Here is a 21,226-nt window from a genome sequence, read left to right as displayed (position 1 = left end):
ATCGTTAAACAATCGTTTTTAGTTTGGTGGGATCCATTGACCAACTTGCGTCGTGTCGAGTATTATTTTTATTCACGTTGATTTCTTTGTTTAATTGTAAAATTAATAGACAAATTATAATGAAAAAATAAGAATGAAAGTTAAATTTTAATATTTTTTTTCTTCATATTTTTGAAAAATGAGAGCTTTTTTCAGTTTTTAGTGCATTTAATATTTATACATGCGTATTTTGTAATAGTTTTTAAGTGCATTAAATTCACAGCCTTGGTCATCAGAGTACTTGACCGCCCTTCAAAGTAGACCTAAGTGGACTGAGGGTGCAACTGTAATGTGAATGAGATGGTAGTCGTGATCGATAGTACTAAAAAGGTAGTACTAATACTAAAAAAGGGCTGTAATGGATTGAAATAAGGGATTAAGTAAATAAAAAATAATTAAGATAACACTATGTAGAATGCACACACACACACACACACACACACACACACAAATAATATTAATTATAATATATAGACTAGTATTAGTAGTTAGTCATTACTCATTAAGACCATTTTGAATAAATTTAGTTTAAGAAATTTAATAAACACAATTGTTAAATAATGGATTATAAATATTATATTTTCTTAAAACCAAGACAAAATATTGTCCTTTTAGTAAAAACAAAAAAATGGGAAATAATCTTCCATAACTATCTGAATAGGATAAAATTTCAATACGGAAAAAAAATCTTTCTTTGATTAAGCTAGGAATACGCTTTTTCAGAAAATTTAGTGAACATGAATATTGTACATTTTGTAACTTACTATTATAAACTCCTCATATATAATAGTATATAGTATATACTATAAGTCTATAAATGTCTTTAAGCATCATGCAATGACTATATTATATATTAATTATAATATTGATACACTAATAGCCGACGGGCGACGACGAATGTAATAACTGTAGGAAACGGATTTAATGCTCTAAAAAACAAGAAAATGCTTTTAAAATACGATTAAATAACGCACTCACATATCAAACAATTTTTTTTTTAAATACTCTTAAAATTATTTTTAACATTGAAAAAATTCTTATTCTTATTAATTATAATTTATAAGTCTAATTGCATGTATGACGTATGTGTAATATGATATTATATAAATACTTACCTAAGTGTGTCATCTTCACGTATCAATATAATAATTTCGTTTGACAAACCGTATTATAGGAGGCGACGGCGTCATGTATATATTTATTTGATTGGTAAAATCATAATAACAAAGAATAATAAAAATAGAAGTACAAGACAAAGCAAAATAAATAATATTTAATTTTATTGTTTTAGAATAAATCAGTTTAACTACATTTTTAAAAAATGTTATCCATTCTTATAATAAAACGAATTAAAAAAAATATATGCACTAAAAATGTCAAAAAAATACTCAAAAGGTAATAACAGTCTTAGAAACGCAAAATAAAAGTTACATTTTTTAATTTCTTGATGTATGAAACTAACTTTGTGCTTGAAAAGCAATGTTACAGAAAATAATACAATTTGCATTCAAATCTGTTCTCTAGTAATAACTATAACTATAATTAATAATATTATAATTATAGTGTATTATTAAAAATAAAATATATTATAATAAAATAAAAAAATAAATATTTAATAAATATAAAGATAGTTTATTTATTTAATATTACATATTAAGATGTATTTAATGTAAAATTGCTAATAAAAATAAAATAAATAGAAAAATAATATATTAATTATAATTATTGAATAAATGAGAAGTTTTAAACAAAAAATAAAATTTTACATTTTAAGATTTATTAAACTATTTATAGTTTTTATTGTCTTTAAAAATTAAATATTGTTAAACAAAATATATTTATTTATAAATAAATAATAATATATTGGTTACAACATAAAAAAATACAATATATTATCAACATTGTGTAAACTTTTAATTTTAAATATTTTAAAACCAATTTAAATTTAAAAATTATTCAATGGTTTTGATTTACAAATACTGTGTGGACAGAGTGTCTGTCGAAACGTCATATTATTATCCATTAGTGACTGAAACAGTGAAACCTATCATATGTGCTTTTTTAGAAAAAATTATTGTATCTTTGACTATACTCTCCAGGGGCTTTGGGAGTAGAATTTTCTGTTAACCGTTTCATTTTAAATTTCTTGAGTTGCTATGTCAGTTTTTTGTAAGTTGTGATCAAACAACTAACATGATTTATGTATGTTTAATGTTTATAATAATGCCTTATAGAGTGGTGATATTGTATACGAGTATACCTAATGATTTTATGTTAATCATGTCTTTGAATTATGAATAGCTCTATATGTTACGTTAAACTATTGTGTAGTTTCCTGAATTTTACAACACATTAAAAATTTACTTGGCAATATTTTATCTCGTGAAATAAGATGATCTGGATAGTTTATCAAATTTCAAGTAGGATCTTTGCCCAATTAAATATCAAAACATAACATAGTTAAGAATTTTATAATCCATTTATTATAATACATTTTAGTTCTATTTTATACTTATACATAATATGCCAAGTGGTATTAATTTATATTCATGTATTTATATATACATATATATATATATTTTATTATTCATCAATTAAATTATAAAGTTACCTAAGTATTTTGATTAATTGATTTCTATAAGCAAAGCTTGTATGGTGAAGAAAATGATTTTCAACATAAAGTATTTAAAACTAGTCATACTATAATATTATATTGAAAAAAATATGATTGAATTAACAATAAAGTTTTTATAATAGTTCTACTAAGTAAGCAAAAACAATTTTTTATTCTATAGATAGCCTGATTTTATATCAATATTAAAAATGGAACTTGGTAAAGAAGCAAGTGGACCTATAGAAGTAGACAAGCCAACTGACAGTCCATCTATTGTTCTACAATCTAAACATTTGGTAAGTACAGAAGCTGAAGTATTTCTTTTAAATTTTTCAAAATTTCTTTTAATTAATTATTGAATCTGGTAAACATATTCATCATACTATTGATCAATATTATGATTATCCAGATGATCATCAGTTGTAACTAATGTATTATTTGTATTTGTTATGGGAAATGATACATTATATTCAACAATTTCTGCTGTTTCTTCACTAAATTGACAATTATATTTTTCAAATTGAAGAGGCTTATAAAATGATATTTCAGGTACATTTTTTCCAAAAGCTAATTTAGCTAGCATATAGACAATAATAGCTGGTAAATTAGGAATGGATTCATTATAATGATGGTATACAGCTGGCTAATGCTTGCGTTTAAAAGCTCCCAAGTTTCCTTTGGAACAAACACAAAAACCATGAGTGATATCTACTTTATAATAACCACAGTCGAACCCTGATGGTACTTTAAATATATTGTTAGGTAATTTTTCTATCAAATCTTTATTAATATAAACAGCTCTTTTTAATTGATCCTCAAAAAGCAATTGAACTGTGTCATTTCTACCGTTAACAACAGTTCTTAAAAGTCTTAAGTAGTAATCCTCAAGGTCTGTATAAATAAAATCAACCAGTGCAATGGCATTACATGCCTCTTATATCGGAAGACTACTATGTCTTTAAAACTCCGTACACTAACTCCACTAAATTTGTTGGTCTGATTTTCATGGACAGTAGCATCTCTAAAAGCTAGACACCATAATTCCTTACTCACCCAATAATTATTTATATATTTCACCCATTTTTCATATTTAATTGGTATAATTTCATCACTTATGCACATTATTAAGTTATTATATCCGCATTTTTTTTATTATTTTAATAGATATAATTAATAATTGTTTAAAAAATGAGTAACTTTATGGTAAATTAATAAATACACATTTTATTTTACGTAAAACACTTTCCGTTAAAGAACAAAAATGCAATATTACAAATTTAGTATGTATTGTTTTAGTGTAGATTAATATTCTTATCAAATAACATTCAATTTAACATTCACTAATCCTATTTAATAATGTTAATATAATAAAACAAATATATAATACAATTACAATGAACATTTTTTATTATTAAAATTAGTAAAATTTGCTTACTTTAATAATTTTTGTAAAAACACAACTTTATTTAATTAATAAAAATTAGTCTAGATTAGGTTATATAATAAATTAAAAAATAATTTCTTGTAGTGTTAATTGTATATTTTATGATCGGTTAAAAAAAAGTTTTAATTTGTTTATTTTTAGGAAACCAATAATCTTTTAAGCCAAGAAGAACATTTTATTGGATTTGATATTAATGATAGGCTTTCGAAAACATTGCAAAAAAAGATACGATGTAAGTTTTTCAATCATTATATGTTTATACAGCTTTTATATTTAACTTAAAATTCATTGTTATTACAAATTTTATAAAAAAAATTTATATGGTTGTATTTAGTATTAAAAATGGAACTTGGTAAAGAAGCAAGTGGACCTATAGAAGTAGACAAGCCAACTGACAGTCCATCTATTGTTCTACAATCTAAACATTTGGTGAGTACAGAAGCTGAAGTATTTCTTTTAAATTTTTCAAAATTTCTTTTAATTAATTATTGAATCTGGTAAACATATTCATCATACTGTTGATCAATATTATGATTATCCAGATGATCATCAGTTGTAACTAATGTATTATTTGTATTTGTTATGGGAAATGATACATTATATTCAACAATTTCTGCTGTTTCTTCACTAAATTGACAATTATATTTTTCAAATTGAAGAGGCTTATAAAATGATATTTTAGGTACATTTTTTCCAAAAGCTAATTTAGCTAGCATATAGACAATAATAGCTGGTAAGTTAGGAATGGATTCATTATAATGATGGTATACAGCTGGCTAATGCTTGCGTTTAAAAGCTCCCAAGTTTCCTTTGGAACAAACACAAAAACCATGAGTGATATCTACTTTATAATAACCACAGTCGAACCCTGATGGTACTTTAAATATATTGTTAGGTAATTTTTCTATCAAATCTTTATTAATATAAACAGCTCTTTTTAATTGATCCTCAAAAAGCAATTGAGCTGTGTCATTTCTACCGTTAACAATAGTTCTTAAAAGTCTTAAGTATTAATCCTCAAGGTCTGTATAAATAAAATCAACCAGTGCAATGGCATTACATGCCTCTTATATCGGAAGACTACTATGTCTTTAAAACTCCGTACACTAACTCCACTAAAATTGTTGGTCTGATTTTCATGGACAGTAGCATCTCTAAAAGCTAGACACCATAATTCTTTACTCACTCAATAATTATTTATATATTTCACCCATTTTTCATATTTAATTGGTATAATTTCATCACTTATGCACATTATTAAGTTATTATATCCGCATTTTTTTTATTATTTTAATAGATATAATTAATAATTGTTTAAAAAATGAGTAACTCTATGGTAAATTAATAAATACATATTTTATTTTACGTAAAACACTTTCCGTTAAAGAACAAAAATGCAATATTACAAATTTAGTATGTATTGTTTTAGTGTAGATTAATATTCTTATCAAATAACATTCAATTTAACATTCACTAATCCTATTTAATAATGTTAATATAATAAAACAAATATATAATACAATTACAATGAACATTTTTTATTATTAAAATTAGTAAAATTTGCTTACTTTAATAATTTTTGTAAAAACACAACTTTATTTAATTAATAAAATTTAGTCTAGATTAGGTTATATAATAAATTAAAAAATAATTTCTTGTTGTGTTAATTGTATATTTTATGATCGGTTAAAAAAAAGTTTTAATTTGATTATTTTTAGGAAACCAATAATCTTTTAAGCCAAGAAGAACATTTTATTGGATTTGATATTGATGATAGGCTTTCGAAAACATTGCAAAAAAAGATACGATGTAAGTTTTTCAATCATTATATGTTTATACAGCTTTTATATTTAACTTAAAATTCATTGTTATTACAAATTTTATAAAAAAAATTTATATGGTTGTATTTAGTATTAAAAATGGAACTTGGTAAAGAAGCAAGTGGACCAATAGAAGTAGACGAGCCAACTGACAGTCCATCCATTATTCATAATAATCATGTTAATAAAAAGAAACAATCTAAATCAAGTAGTAAGTTAGAACAATTATATTTGTAAACCTGTTTATATTCTTTTGTTTTATAACATGAGTAAAACATATATGTATTATTTTTTTAATTAATTTATAGTATCAACACCAAGATCTAATGATACAAAGAAGAATCGGAGTAATAAGAGGCATAAGAATAACAACAAACGCAGTGAAACCTTAAAATCTTTGGAATTATATATTCCTTCTTCTTCAGGTGAGTGGCAAAAATGTATAATACATGTATCAGAAAACATAAAATCTCATAATTCATTCTCACTTGGTACACAAAATTTTCCAATTCATTCACATTAAATATACATAAAATGTAACAATTCTATTTGACAAACTTCCATTACAAATGTTACTATATTTGTTAAATAGTCCTGTGTCCCTGTATACACGTTAAATGTTAATTTTTATAGGTGTTATTAACTTAATTTTTGATGTACCTATTTATTGCTATTCTTTCTTGACATTTTAATATTTTTTGTTTTATGTACATCTATCATATATCCTACAAACGATCTTAACTTTGAATTGACATTTGGTATTCGGAAATGCTAATTCAAATTTGTAAAAGAATTCCAACACAATATAATATATTATTTATAGTTACTAAATAAATAGTAAAATATGATAGGTAAATGGGTATCAATCTGTTGTATACACTAGGTGACTAGGTGTACTGTGAAACAGTTTTAATAGGTTCAAGATATAAATAGATTATACCTTTAAAAAAATTCACATTCTTTTATAATAAATTTCATTGGTAAAGTAAAATCTATAATATACATAAAAATTTTAAGTCATCACGATTAATAATTATGTAAGATAATAAAATAATTAACATTTAAATATATGATTTTGTCTAAATTTAATTTACAAATATATTTATAAAAAATAATTGTATTCAAATATTTTTAAGAATTTTTTAATTCAAGTTCAAACTACGTATGATGAACATTGTATTTAATTTTGATACTTCAGCTATACAAATTGAAGATTTTAAAAATTTATACTTGCGTTGGTAAATTTTTATAATTTTGACAAATTTTGTAATTATTTGAGCTTTAAATGCATATAAGAAAAATGTTGCATATATAATTTTATAATTTTTATAAGAATAACTTATTTTAGGCCCCGTATTAAATTTTTAAGAATTTAGACCCAGTGAACAATCAACATTTATAGAAAAGTAATTTAAATATTTTAATGCTTGTAAATAGCTCAAAATTATATCATGTAAGCACAAACTAAATCAACTTTTCTATCCAAAACCACCAATTTTATCTTCTACTTATCGTAAAAAAAAAAAAACCATAAATTTAAAATCAATTCATAAATTGCTTTGCTTATAATCCAAAATAAGTACAGGAAAACATATTATATTATGTTTATACCTAATAACTAATTTATCTAAGTTATAGATTTTAAAACTACATTTTTCCCAAAGAGAGACACTGTCCACATATGCTAATGAAAAAACTAGGTAAAATTATGTTCTGCATGTATCATAAATAAAAACTAAATTGATACTGATATTTTTTTATTAGATGAATGAAAATCTAATAAATATTTACATGTATTTGACTAATTACAACATTAATTTAATTTTATGTTTAATTTCTTTGAATTTTTTACATTTTGATGACTATTGTTTTTACAATTAGGTTTTTTGAATTTAAGATAATGAAAATGGCTAATTTAATTAGTGATATTGTCACATTTAAGTTACTTTTACAGAATATAATTTTAAATTTCTATGTTTAAAAAAAATATATATCAGAATTATTTATATTTTATTTTAATATCCAAATGTCAAATAATAAATTATTTTTTCTTAGTATCTCATTCTATAGAAGTAATTGTTTTTAAATTTTTACACAATTTCCTATTAATTACCATTATCCTTCTTTTAATTTAAATTATAATTGCTAAACTTACTAACCTAGTCTTTAAAATAATAATTATATTGTGTAACATGATAAAGTTTTAAAGAATACATGGGTAAACAAACAATACACAAGTTAAATTAAAAAATGTGTTGGTATTACAACATGGCACCCAGAACCACAATATTTTAGTGCATAATTATCAATTAATGTAAGCAACATTAAATAATAAGATAAATATGTTTAGTGTACTACTCTACATTTATAATAATATTCCTATGACAATTCAGATTTAAAGGGCAACAATAAATCATTAATGTATCTTATGATATACTAATAAATAGTACCTATTATATTTTATATTTGGTATATGTTTTATACTGTGTTCAAGGTTTTCTAAATATGAATAAAAATAGAATTTAATTATAAATATTATTTCTAAACAGTTTTGATATATTATGTTAATTGGTTTTTAATGTTTTAGAACTTACTACTCCTAAATTTAATGTGTATTCTACTAACACTAGAATACTCCGTAGTGCTGGCAGAACAGTTAATTATAATATCAAAGATGCCATTTTTAAAGTCCCATTTGAGCATGGTAAGTAAATTAATTATTAATAATTTATTTTGGTAGATTATCTGTGATAAATATTTTTCAGGATGGAAACGTGAATTAATATACAGAACATCAGGAAAATCTGCTGTTGTTACTCGTGCCAATAGAAATGGTGATGTATACTATTATTCTCCAAATGGCCAGAAACTACGATCATTACGAGAAATTCAGGAACAATTGGATATTTCATCTGATAAACCTTCTCTTACGATCAACTGTTTTACATTTTTAAAACAACCAATTGGCATGAATGATAGATCAAAAGAACTGATCAAAGATGCAGATTTAAAATCATTTAAGGTAATAAAAACAAAGCTGCATATGAACTGAGTGTCAGTATAACCTTTTATTACGAATTGAACCACATTTTGTTTTAGGCTATTTACCAATAAGTCCAGTGAAATTGTAGGTATAATACTAATTGAGTCCATGTTTTAATATTAATTGAGTCCCGTCAATTTTAAAAAAAAAAAATAAATTTTCCTTCCTATTTTTACAGGCTTAGGATTGTTTTTAACAAAAAAATCTACAGGTATGGTTAACAAGGTTAAATTTTAAATATTTCATAATATTTCATAATATAAATATATAATAATATTGGGCATAATATAATATAAATAATTTGTGTTTGTATAATTAAATAAATATAGATTATGATAAAATAACATTGTTTATATTGGTAAAAATGTATGTGATAACCATTGTTTATATTCAAATATAGTTATTGTGTTTAATTGCAACAGCTGCATTTGATGCCCGTTTTCTTTTTCTTTTTCTATTTTATAATTTCTTGTATTAATTATAGAAACACTTCTAATTTTTATATACGTTTCGCATTGTACATTCAACAAAATGTTTATAAATTGTTAAATGTTTGGATGGGCTGAATAAAACTATATAAAATTATATTTTACTCAAAATAATCCTCACACTCAATTCTTGTACAATTAGTTTCCTAAACCCGGGACTCAATTAATGTATTTTTTTCCCCGTTCAGGTATAGGGACTCAATTAGTATACAGCGAAAAACAATTTTATAAATAATTTTTGTTCTTTGTACTTACCAATTTATTTGACGATAAAACACTTGAACATGAATTTTCATGAAAAAAAAAATTGTGGAGGAGAGTTATACAAATCTTAGTAAGGAGTGTATAAAACAATGATTAAATAATTTTTAAATTTGTATAATGCAAGACAGTTTTGAGAGGAGCAGTTTGACCTTCCTCACTGTACAGTTTTCAATTTGAATACAATTTTTTAATTCTTATTCCTTGGTTTTTTATTGAATCCTGAACATGTTAAACTGAGAATTTCAAACAGTTATAATTTCGGTAAGAATTGTTATTTGAACAGTTTAATAGTTCAAATTTCATTAAGTTTGGAATGTTCGAGTATGGAAGCAAATGTGATTTTTTTTACAATGGATCATTCACCATGCACATAACCACATGGCTTTTTATGCATTAACTCTTCATATTTTATACATATAACTGTTAAAAAACCGAGCATTAACAATTATCTTCATACATTTTTAGGATGACACTACTGTTGGTGTTGCTGTTCAACCTAAAAAATCTAAAACACCTAAACAGCGCCCACCATCTAATTGTGAATTGACAGGTGATGGAAACGAAAATTCTGCTAGTAAAATGAGACTTGTTTCTAAAAAAGCGAAGACTTCCTCAAGATCAAGATCCAAAAAAGGTAAATATAATCATATATTATTATTTAGCTAAACATTTGCAGTGCTGTCCATACTATTATACTAAATTAATTTTTGATGTATGTAGTTGATTTTTATTAGGTAAATGATATTCTAATAAATATTTGGTATAAAAAATAATGTTTAAAAATAACATATCAAAATTATTTATATTTTATTTTATTATTTAAATGTCAATTAATAAATTATTTTTTATTAATGTCTAATTCTATAGATGTAATTATTTTTAAATTATGATCACTAAACTTACTAATCTAGTATTTAAAATAATAATAATATTGTGTAACATGATAAAGTTTTAAAGAATACATAGGTAAACGAACAATACACAAGTTAAATTAAAAAATGTATTGGTATTACAGCATGGCACCCAGAACTACAATATTTTAGTGCATAATTATCAATTAATGTAAGCAATATTAAATAATAAGATAAATATGTTTAGTGTACTACTCTACATTTATAATAATATTCCTATGACAATTCAGATTTAAAGGGCAACAATAAATCATTAATGTATCTTATGATATACTAATAAATAGTACCTATTATATTTCATGTTTGGTATATGTTTTATACTGTGTTCAAGGTTTTCTAAATATGAATAAAAATAGAATTTAATTATAAATATTATAACTAAACATTTTTGATATATTATCTTATTTGATTTTTAATGTTTTAGAACTTAATACTCCTAAATTAAATATTGCATATATCACTCCTCCTAAAACAAAAGAAGTCCATTGTCTAGTAACAGATATTAATTCTCTTATTCCCGGATCTATTTTTAAACTTCCATTTAAGCATGGTAAGTAAATTAATTATTAATGATTTATTTTGGTGGATTATCTGTGATTAATATTTTTCAGGATGGAAACGAGAATTAATATACAGAACATCAGATGGATCTGCTGTCGTTACTCAGGCCAATATAAGATTCGATACTGTATACTATTATTCTCCAAATGGCCAGAAACTACGATCATTACAAGAAATTCAGGAACAATTGGATATTTCATCCGATAAAACTTCTCTGACTATAGAATGTTTTACATTTTTAGCACAACCAATTTTCTTGTATGATGAACATAAAGAACGAATCAGAGATGCAAATTTCAAATTATTTAAGGTAATAAAAACTAGGCTGCATACGAACTGAGTCCAGTAAAATTTTAGGTATAATACTAATTGAATCCCGTCAAATAAAGAAAAAAAAAAATTTTCTTCCTATTTTTACAGAATAATGACTGTCTGTAACAAAAAAATCTACAAGTATGGTTAAAAGGGATTTTTTTTTTAATATTTCATAATATAAATATATAATAATATTGGGGTATAATATAATATGAATAATTTGTGTATAATTAAATAAATATAGATAATGATAAAATAACATTGTTTATATTGGTAAAAATGTATGTGATAAGCATTGTTTATATTCAAATATAGTTATTGTCTTTGATTGCAACAGCTGCATTTGATGCCCGATATATTTTTCTTTTTCTTTTATATAATTTCTTGTATTAATTATAGGAACACTTCTAACTTTTATATTAGTTTCGCATTGTACATTCAACAAAATGTTTATATTTTGTTAAATGTTTGGATGGGCTGAATAAAACTATATAAAATTATATTTTACTCAATATAATCCTCGGACTCAATTCGTATACAATTTAAAATTGTTATTTAAACAGTTTAACAGTTCAAATTTCATTAAGTTTGGAATGTTCGAGTATGGAAGCAAATGTGATTTTTTTACAATGGATCATTCACCATGCATGACTTTTTATGAATAAATTCTTCATATTTTATACATATAACTGTTAAAAAACCGAGCATTAACAATTATCTTCATACATTTTTAGGAAGAGACTATGGATGATATGCTGTTCTACTACAAAAATCTACAACACCTAAACAGCTACCACCATTTTATTATGAATTGACAGGCGATGGAAACAAAAAGTCTGCTAGTAAAATGCGACATTTTTTAAATATGCAGACTTCCTTAAGATCAAAATCCAAATAAAGTAAATATAAAATATTTTATTTTTTAACTAAACATTTGTAGTGCTACCCATACTAATTAATAGATTTACCACTTAATCTTCTTTAAATGTAAACTAACACATACATTTAATACAGTTATTTAAGTTGTTATGTTCTAATATTAAATAATAAAGGCCTAACAATTTATATAATAATTTAAAACTTAATTAATATTTGAATTTGAATTTGACTCTCTAGTAGTCTAATAGCACTGATAAGTAGATACTTATTTCCCATCTCTTGCCATCATACGAGTATACAACTAGTAAGTCAAATTCAAATCAAAACAATGAGCTATAAAATATCATTAGTATTGTTTGTCTATACCCATAGTGTGCCGTCCTCTTAATAAGGAATTGATTTTAGTAATATATACATAATATATCTTTGTAATTACATGTTCCGCCTTCTTTAGGTGAGTCACAGAAATGTATAATACATGGATCAGAAAATATAAGTTCCTGCTCTAGAAAAATGTTTAGATACAACGATGCCGGATGCTAAAACTAGGGTAATTAAGGTTCCCTGAATAGTTTAATGATCTTTGAATTAAATGTTTAGTATTCATTTGTTTCTTTACACTAAAACCCTTTCATATTATGATTCTATATTTGTGAACATAACAAATTTTTTATTTTTTAATGTAATTCAAGGTTGAAGATATTAATAACAATTTAAATTATTAGTTATAACTTATAATGTACATGTATTATGTTTTTCTGTATGTATAATAAAACTCATCATTAAGCATAAATGTTATCATATATTTAATAGATTTATAATTGTAATAATTTAATTTAATTTATATAACTCATATTTTTTTTTCATTTTGTAAATAATATGAAACTATAATTTGAAACTAAATTTTTCTATTCATTGTACCTATAGTAATAATAGTAATAATAAAATTTAATTTAATTAAATTCTAAATAAGTTAGATTAAAAGAACATTTTAAGATACTTAAGTAATCTGTATACTTTTTATAAAAAAAAAAACAATTCACACAGTATATCATTCTTAAAACTGAAATCAATTGTCTTTAATTTAGATATGATTTTATTATTAAAATTAATTAATTTTTATTTATAAAATGAATAATTCAATTTCAATAACCAACTATATGCCTTGCTTAAATACAAAATAAAACTTTTCAAGCAATCGGAAAATAAATAACCTAACTCTTTTTTGGTAATAATACTTTAAATTGATACGTAAGTGAAATTGTATTTCAAGTTTTCACTTATTATTAATTGTTTATTTTTCATATAAAATTCTATATTAACTTGCATGTTGAAGAAAATAATTTACTAAAATATAATTTAAATACATTTACTATGTTTCAAATATTCAAAATTGTATGTAAAAATATTTTAAGTTTTCTACATTAGTATAATTCAGAACTTGTCTACAACATAATTAGTTGTTAGATATAGTCATGCATACAAAATTTATATAAAAGCTTATGTAAATACACTTTTTAGCTATATCAATTTTTTTTATATGATTAAAAAAATACCCCATTTTAGATTTAGATTTTTGACTATATTTTATATTACCTTTTGTTAGACATGATACATTTTTTTTTAATAATTTGGCTCTTGTATTCCATTTCTAGACATTTAAAACATTAAAACTATTGCTTTTTCAGTTTTTTTTCCAAATTTTGTTTGGCAATTTAATACAAGATCTCAAAATGAGTTCTTTTCATATCAATTCAAAAATATTGAAAATATATTATTACATTTTTTTTAGAACCTGTTAATACGTATTTGAAATGTTTACAATATTTATAAAATTCATAATTGTATCTAAATTATTTTATAGTTTTATATGTAGTCAACTGTTATTGTCACGTAAGACTTAAAACTAATGTTTGGAAATTGAATACAAGATTCACTTTAATGAGCCTTAAATGGGAATTTAAAATAAAGTCTATTCATGAGCAATTAAGTTTAATTTTTGACATTTTTTGCTCTAGAAATTTTTAATATTCTACTAATACTTCAATAATTATTTTTTATTTACAATCACATTTTAAATATATTTAGACTAATTTTAAATTTAAGAATTTATAGAAATTTTGTTTAAAGTTTTTAAGTTCATTTAAAAAGATTGAAAATTTAAAACAAGACCGCACAAGTAAATGTTGTTCTTATAATATAAGTGTTGAAAGTGTTTTAAGGCTTAAAGAATATAAAATTTTGACAGAATCCGTCATAATCATGAAGTTTTAAAATTAGCAAGTGAAATTAAAATTTGTGTAAATTTGAACTTTCAATAGTATAAAGTTCCTATACAAACGCCTGTTAGAGTATATTATAACATATCGTATATTTTATATGAATTAATATTATGCATTTACAGTAACGAATCACGAGCACTTAAACCGTTTTTGAGTCGCAATGAATTTTGCGTCCAGCACTGTTTCACTCATGCGATTCGTATAATTTGTGTGTAATGAAACTCGGATATTCTTATTAATTCTTTTTAATGCATAATATGTCATCAATTACCGATTTATCATTTATGTGTATTATTACTTATTAGTTATTACATACAAATTGTATTATATGACTAATATGTTATATACTATTTGAATGTACCAAATTCATTCAAAGAATTAAATATTAATGCTCATATATGATCTGTACAATTTCAATACATATATTGTGTTTCATTAGGTAAATACCTTTGTTTTCAACAATATAAAAAAAATAATTATTTAAATTTAAAACCTGTAGAATTATATTCAAATATATAATATATTATATAAACAATTTAGGCAACAAATTAAAACTTATTGATGATTATTAATTATCAAATAATTTATTTACTCCTGAGTCCTGAGGAAGATTTAACAGACATATGGTAGCTATTGTACTGCATATTATTAACAAAACCACATTATAAAGTTTATATATTGATTTTTATTAGTTGAGTGTTGGTTAACTATTACACTCCAGAAACCTAATTAGTATTTAATTTACATAATATAAATCTTACCACAGATTAGGTAAAAATATTATTTAATGTATTTATCTATTGTCTGCACTTATTGTCTATATTATAATACAATGAGTGAAATATACAATACTTGAAATTACCAGATGTATATCCTTACATGATATTATTAATATATTAATATTGTAAAAAGAAAAATATCCCAACGTTGACAGCAGAATCAATGTTTTAATAACATTTGCACTATTTTGTGTACAAAAAGCGTATAGTCATATACATAGTAGTGGGAGCACATTTTTAAAATGATTTATTTCATTATTAATTAAGTACAGGTCATTCATTTATTTAATATAAATTATATAAAATACACTGTGTGCGTTTCTCAAATGTACATTTGAATGTCGGTAATAAATATAAAATGTTATTAACCCACCAATTCACCTACAAAAAACCTATCGTGTATTATTAAATATACACCCAAGTACACGAATGAATACAGTACTTTGCGACACAAACGTCACCGTCGTTGAGAAACACTTTTATAATATACAGACATACCACATACAGTACAACGTACAACCCGTTAAAGCTTCCGAGAACAACAAAACAATATTAATACGATAAAATGCAACTTATTGAATCAAAAAAACAGTATTCTAAATTGATAAATGGGCTTCGAATCAAACATCAGTGCTCTACGTCTCTTTTATGTGAGAAAATAAAAATTACGAAAAAATATGTCCGGAGAACCGTCGTTACCGCGATCACGACCGCTACAAACGCAAACGGCGAAAAAACTGTACACGTATGGCATTCAAAAGACGCACATTACGGCCATTACGGAAATATGGAAAGAATGGATTGGAAAAACTTTGTAAAAGTCTTAAAATTCTGTGAAAAGTGAAAAATATTCGAAAGATTACGCCGGTAGAAATAATAACAATTTAATAATAATAATAATAATCAATATAATCGACCGCACATAGATCTTATGATCTATAAAAAATGAAATAAAACGAAAAATATGACCTAAAAAATTAAAAACGTCAAAAAATGCAAACAAAATGCATTTTCCTACAAATTCACAGCTCTAGGTATAACAAATAATCAGTGGCGGACTGGGACATTAAGGGCCCGGGATGCGCTCTATGTAAGGGGTCTGAACTATTGGTAAAAAATATTTTATGAGGAGGACTTTATCTTCTTAAAATAACTATGTACTATGCTTCAATTTATTATGTTATTTTTTGTACCTATCTATCTTTATTAACACACAAAGCTCTTATTAAAAATAATAAACCAAGGGAATCCTGGATCAGGAAAGTAATTTGAAAGATTTTACTGAAAGAACAGAAGAGGGAGAAAAATTTACAAATTCAAAGTGTTTTTTCCTCTAAATTAAGTCATTAATTACTTCTTCAACAAAGAATTTAATCATTAATAAAATATTTATTGGGTGGATATTTTGAAATGAATTTAGTATTAGTGGATTAAAAATTAAAATATTTCTCTATAAATAAATATCATAAAATATACATTAAAAATATGCAGTAATAACAACCAAATATACAACAAAAATGGAAAGGAAAGGAATTAATTAATAATACCTATCATATACAAAATTGAAAACACTATTATTATTTTTTAAACTTCTTATTCTTGTGTTTTACCAGTTTCAAAATAAAGAAATACAACTCACAATTATAAATCGTGCTTCATTTTTTATATGAGTCTAAATATACATAAAAATATTAAATTAATTTACCTTTTTGAAAATCAGGATTCCAGTTGCACTAGTTTAATAGTTCACTATTCAATAAAATATATGAAATGTGTAAGACGACTAAGACGTATGTTACGTATGCTCTAGTTTTACACAAAATAAAAATAATCAAACAGCAGCTATAGTAGTGAATAAAACACGATAGTCGATAGTGTTATATTTACATGATATTATTATTTCATTATTGTTCAGAGAGAAATCCAAAAATAAAATAAAGTTTATTCATTTTCGTTTTATTATAGACCGAATTCCTTATCGCTCCATGTCGAGACAGCGCAACATATTGTTCATGGTACTACAGCAGTGATTATTACATTATATATGACTTGTAAAGTTGTAACCAGCAGTAATAGTAAAAATAATGATAATTATTAATAACGTTATTTTGGACCCGTTACACTGACAAATAATTCTTAAAAGCATTTTATTTAAATTATTTTTTTAAGTGTACATGGGGGCCGTGAGGCCCTGCTAAGTTAGTGCCCGGGATGCAATCGCATCCCGGCATCCCTTGCCAGTCCGCCACTGCAAATAATACATAATCATTAAGCTATGTACGATGTACTTTTACTCTTATAATGAAATTTACATAACGTTTAATTCTAAATATTATAGACAAATTTAAAGACAAAAAATACAAATTATTTAACAATCTTTAGTTATTTTTGACAGTATAAAAAAAGACAGCATTAAATATTTTTAAAACCGTGTTAATTTATTTAACTTTAGTTCTTGTATCCATTTTGGCTTCTCTTTCATCAATTGGACAGCCTCTTATACAATGTGGATTCATTTTACCATTGACTGTATATCTTCAGTAACATGTACACTTAAATACGTAATACATCAATCCAGGAATTTCAAAGATTGGATTCCTGTAGAAATTTTAAGTAATATGCTTGTAAATTATTATTGAATTATTATTTATTTTACAAACAGTTTATTAAGTATAGTCGATTAGTAAAATTGTAGTATGTAACTATGTAAGCACATTTTTAAAGTCGATGAGCGATGACACAATAAATAATAATATTCTACTAAGCTATTATATTTCATAAAAAAAATGAAATATATTTATCTTATATTCGTATGCAATATTATAATTATAAATATAAATACTTTGAATAAAACACTACATTTAAATTAAATAATTATTTTTAAATGCACACAGATCATTAAAAATAATTTCTGTTTCTATAAATCACTGGATTACAATATTGTTATAACTAGGCAACAAATTTAAATGCAAATTGCATTTTTTTCTGAATGTCCGAAAACATTGTTTTCCAAACATACAGTTCATTTCATACATCGAGGAATTAAAAAATGTAACTTTTGTTTTGCATTCTTTGACATTTTTAGTGCATATTTTTTTATGTTTTAAGTCATTTTTGTATAGGAATTGATAAAATTCAATAAAAATTAAGTAGCACTTGATTATACAGTACTATTATGAAAGACAAGATAAAAGTATAATGTATGTATCTATCTTATAATAATTGTAGATTAATTTTTTAGAAATACATTTCAAAGTACAAAGAAGATAGGAGATCTCGAAGAAGACGAAAAATATACGAATAATTAATACCTAAGAAATAAGAATAAAAATTTATATAATTAAACGATTTTTTCAATGTTAAAAATAATTTTAAGAGAATATTTTTAGTGCATTTAAAAAAAAAAAATCTGTTATGAGTGCATTAAATCGTATTTTTTTAAGGAATTTTTCTTGTTTTTATAGAGCATTTAAATCCGTTTCCTAGTTATTATGAATTATAGTTAAGTGTTAATAATTAGGGTTTAATCTTTCCACCTGATCAAAAAAAATTCATCCGATGACCAATTATTTTTCAGTTTATATTGTTTAAAGAGTATAAAAACAATTTAAGAAACTGAAAATCATGTATAGAAATTAAATATTTAATTATTATGTACCGTTTTTTATAAACTATCAGTCGTAAAGCAATTTTTTATAAATTTAAATTTAAATTACATATTAAAAATCATCATTAGAGGGCAATAGCATAGCTTAGAATTTGGTATACTAGGGATAGCATTTTTAAAATGCCATTTTAGAATTATTAATATTGAATACAAATATAAATATAATATATGTATATAATATATAGGGCGTTGGCCGCAGAACAACAACAAAAACAAAGATAGTAAAATCATAACGATAATATAAAAATGAGGCAAAAGGCCGACCAATAATTGATTATACAGAATAAGAACAAAGAAAATAAAATATATACACAATTATATTATAATAATAATATTTATATTAAGAAATTAAACAAAAAGGACTGCTTGCCGAGTTTTGTGCGTGGGAGACGAGAGAGGAAATTAGGAAAGGTGCCGATTAGACGACAACGATAGTGCATCATTGACGCGGCGTCAACAAAAACAATTAATTAATTAAATCCAATTTAAGATAGTATATGAATAAACTATTTAGTCTTTATATTTTGATTTGTCCTGCAACTTATACGTCTATCAAGACCAGAAGCAACAAACAGTATCCCAGATAGCAAAAACATATTATAATAATGTTTTTATATAATTATATATTAGTAGTATCAACTTGTACTGTTTCATTTCCAAACTTTCATGTAATTTTTCTGGTACATTAACAACAGCACCTTCCAACATCTCTAAGAAATACAATAAATATAAGATATATTATAAAAAGACTATTGTAAAGATAATAATCTTAGAGTATAGACCACTATATATATTACATAGAGTCTTGGTCAAAAAAAGTCGAGAAAAAAGGACAACAACTTCAATGAAAATATTACATGTTTGAAAATAGTTAATTATTAAAAAATAAAATAAAATAGACTATAAGTTTATATTATTATATATAATTGTTTCTGATTTCTTTTCCTAGTACAATCACACTGTGGTACAATGTCCAATTAAGATGAGCAATATATTTATTAGTTTTTATTATCAATTTTATCTCGTAAAATTAACAATTATTTTGTTCACCAATATTGTTTTATACTGTTTTGCATTTAAAAACATTAATGCTGACAATGCTGATCTCTGCTAATACTGCATAAAAGATTACATTTTCAATCTAAATATTTTGTTAGACAAAAAGCATGTATCTGATATATAATAAAAAAAAGTGCCGACAACATAATAGATATAACTATTTTTTTTCTATATCTGAAATATTAGCCATATATTTTTCTTGGAGATCTTAAAATAGTATTATTCTAGGGCTGGAAATGTAATGCCCTATAAGACCCTAAAAAATGATTTAATGTCCTAAAAATTCTAATTAATGCACTGCTAGCACTAAAAAAATGCAAGTAAATTGTTTTTATTTTTAATAAATTTAATATAAATTATAAATAATATTTGATTAAATTAATTAAATTGAAATAAAAGTAATTAAAATAATTTTTCTATAGGCTAAACTTCAACTTGAATTTCTTTTAATCTGAAAAATAATTATTTCCTTATACTTTTTAAACTATTTTGTACCTACTTTATTGTTTGTTATTACAAAAAAAAATAATATAAATTTATATAAAACTCGCGTGTAAGATTTTAAAATAAATGTCAAAAAATGCAAAATAAATTTTCTCAAAATATATTATTACCTCTTTATTATGTTTAGGACTATGTTATGATTATGTTTGAAAAAATGTAATGCTGGGCGGGACATAAAGTTGATAATAATTATCATGTTAATGACATATTATGTCGAAAATATCATCTACGAGTATACACTAAATCATAAAACCAAAAATAGTTTTTATCCTCACGCTAAAATATGTTAGCATTAAACATAACAAACTTAACACGGATGCATTTTGTACGGGCAACGAAGTGCACAGGAACAGCTAGTATTATATAACTAAATAATTTAAATTTATATATATATTACCAGTTTAAGCCTTTTCAACATCATAATTAGCGGCTTGTAATAGTTTCACAATTACACTTTCTATATCGTCTTCCACATAACCATCTTGTGTCAAATTTTTACAATCACAAATTACAAACGGTACATCTAATTGCTTAGCTATTGTTTAATCGTTTAACAT

General features: G+C 23.8%; 1 protein-coding gene and 1 long non-coding RNA gene across 2 annotated transcripts; both read left to right on the top strand.

Moving 5' to 3' along the window:
* The first annotated feature begins 4,439 nt into the window (after positions 1 to 4,439).
* On the top strand, positions 4,440 to 11,181 carry LOC132923953 (uncharacterized). The gene is made up of 8 exons (XM_060987969.1): positions 4,440 to 4,526; positions 5,816 to 5,906; positions 6,009 to 6,128; positions 6,226 to 6,342; positions 8,505 to 8,621; positions 8,683 to 8,939; positions 10,178 to 10,346; positions 11,048 to 11,181. Exons 1-8 carry the CDS (start codon positions 4,440 to 4,442, stop codon positions 11,179 to 11,181), a joined length of 1,092 nt encoding a protein of 363 aa, XP_060843952.1.
* Positions 11,182 to 11,247: 66 nt separating this feature from the next.
* On the top strand, positions 11,248 to 13,115 carry LOC132923678 (uncharacterized). The gene is made up of 3 exons (XR_009661241.1): positions 11,248 to 11,494; positions 12,234 to 12,398; positions 12,833 to 13,115. It is a non-coding gene; the product is annotated as an uncharacterized LOC132923678 (long non-coding RNA).
* The last annotated feature ends 8,111 nt before the right edge of the window (positions 13,116 to 21,226 follow it).

The sequence above is a fragment of the Rhopalosiphum padi genome, chromosome 3 (assembly GCF_020882245.1).
Source record: "Rhopalosiphum padi isolate XX-2018 chromosome 3, ASM2088224v1, whole genome shotgun sequence".
Lineage (NCBI taxonomy): Eukaryota > Metazoa > Arthropoda > Insecta > Hemiptera > Aphididae > Rhopalosiphum > Rhopalosiphum padi.
This window is presented reverse-complemented; position numbering and strand designations above follow the sequence as displayed.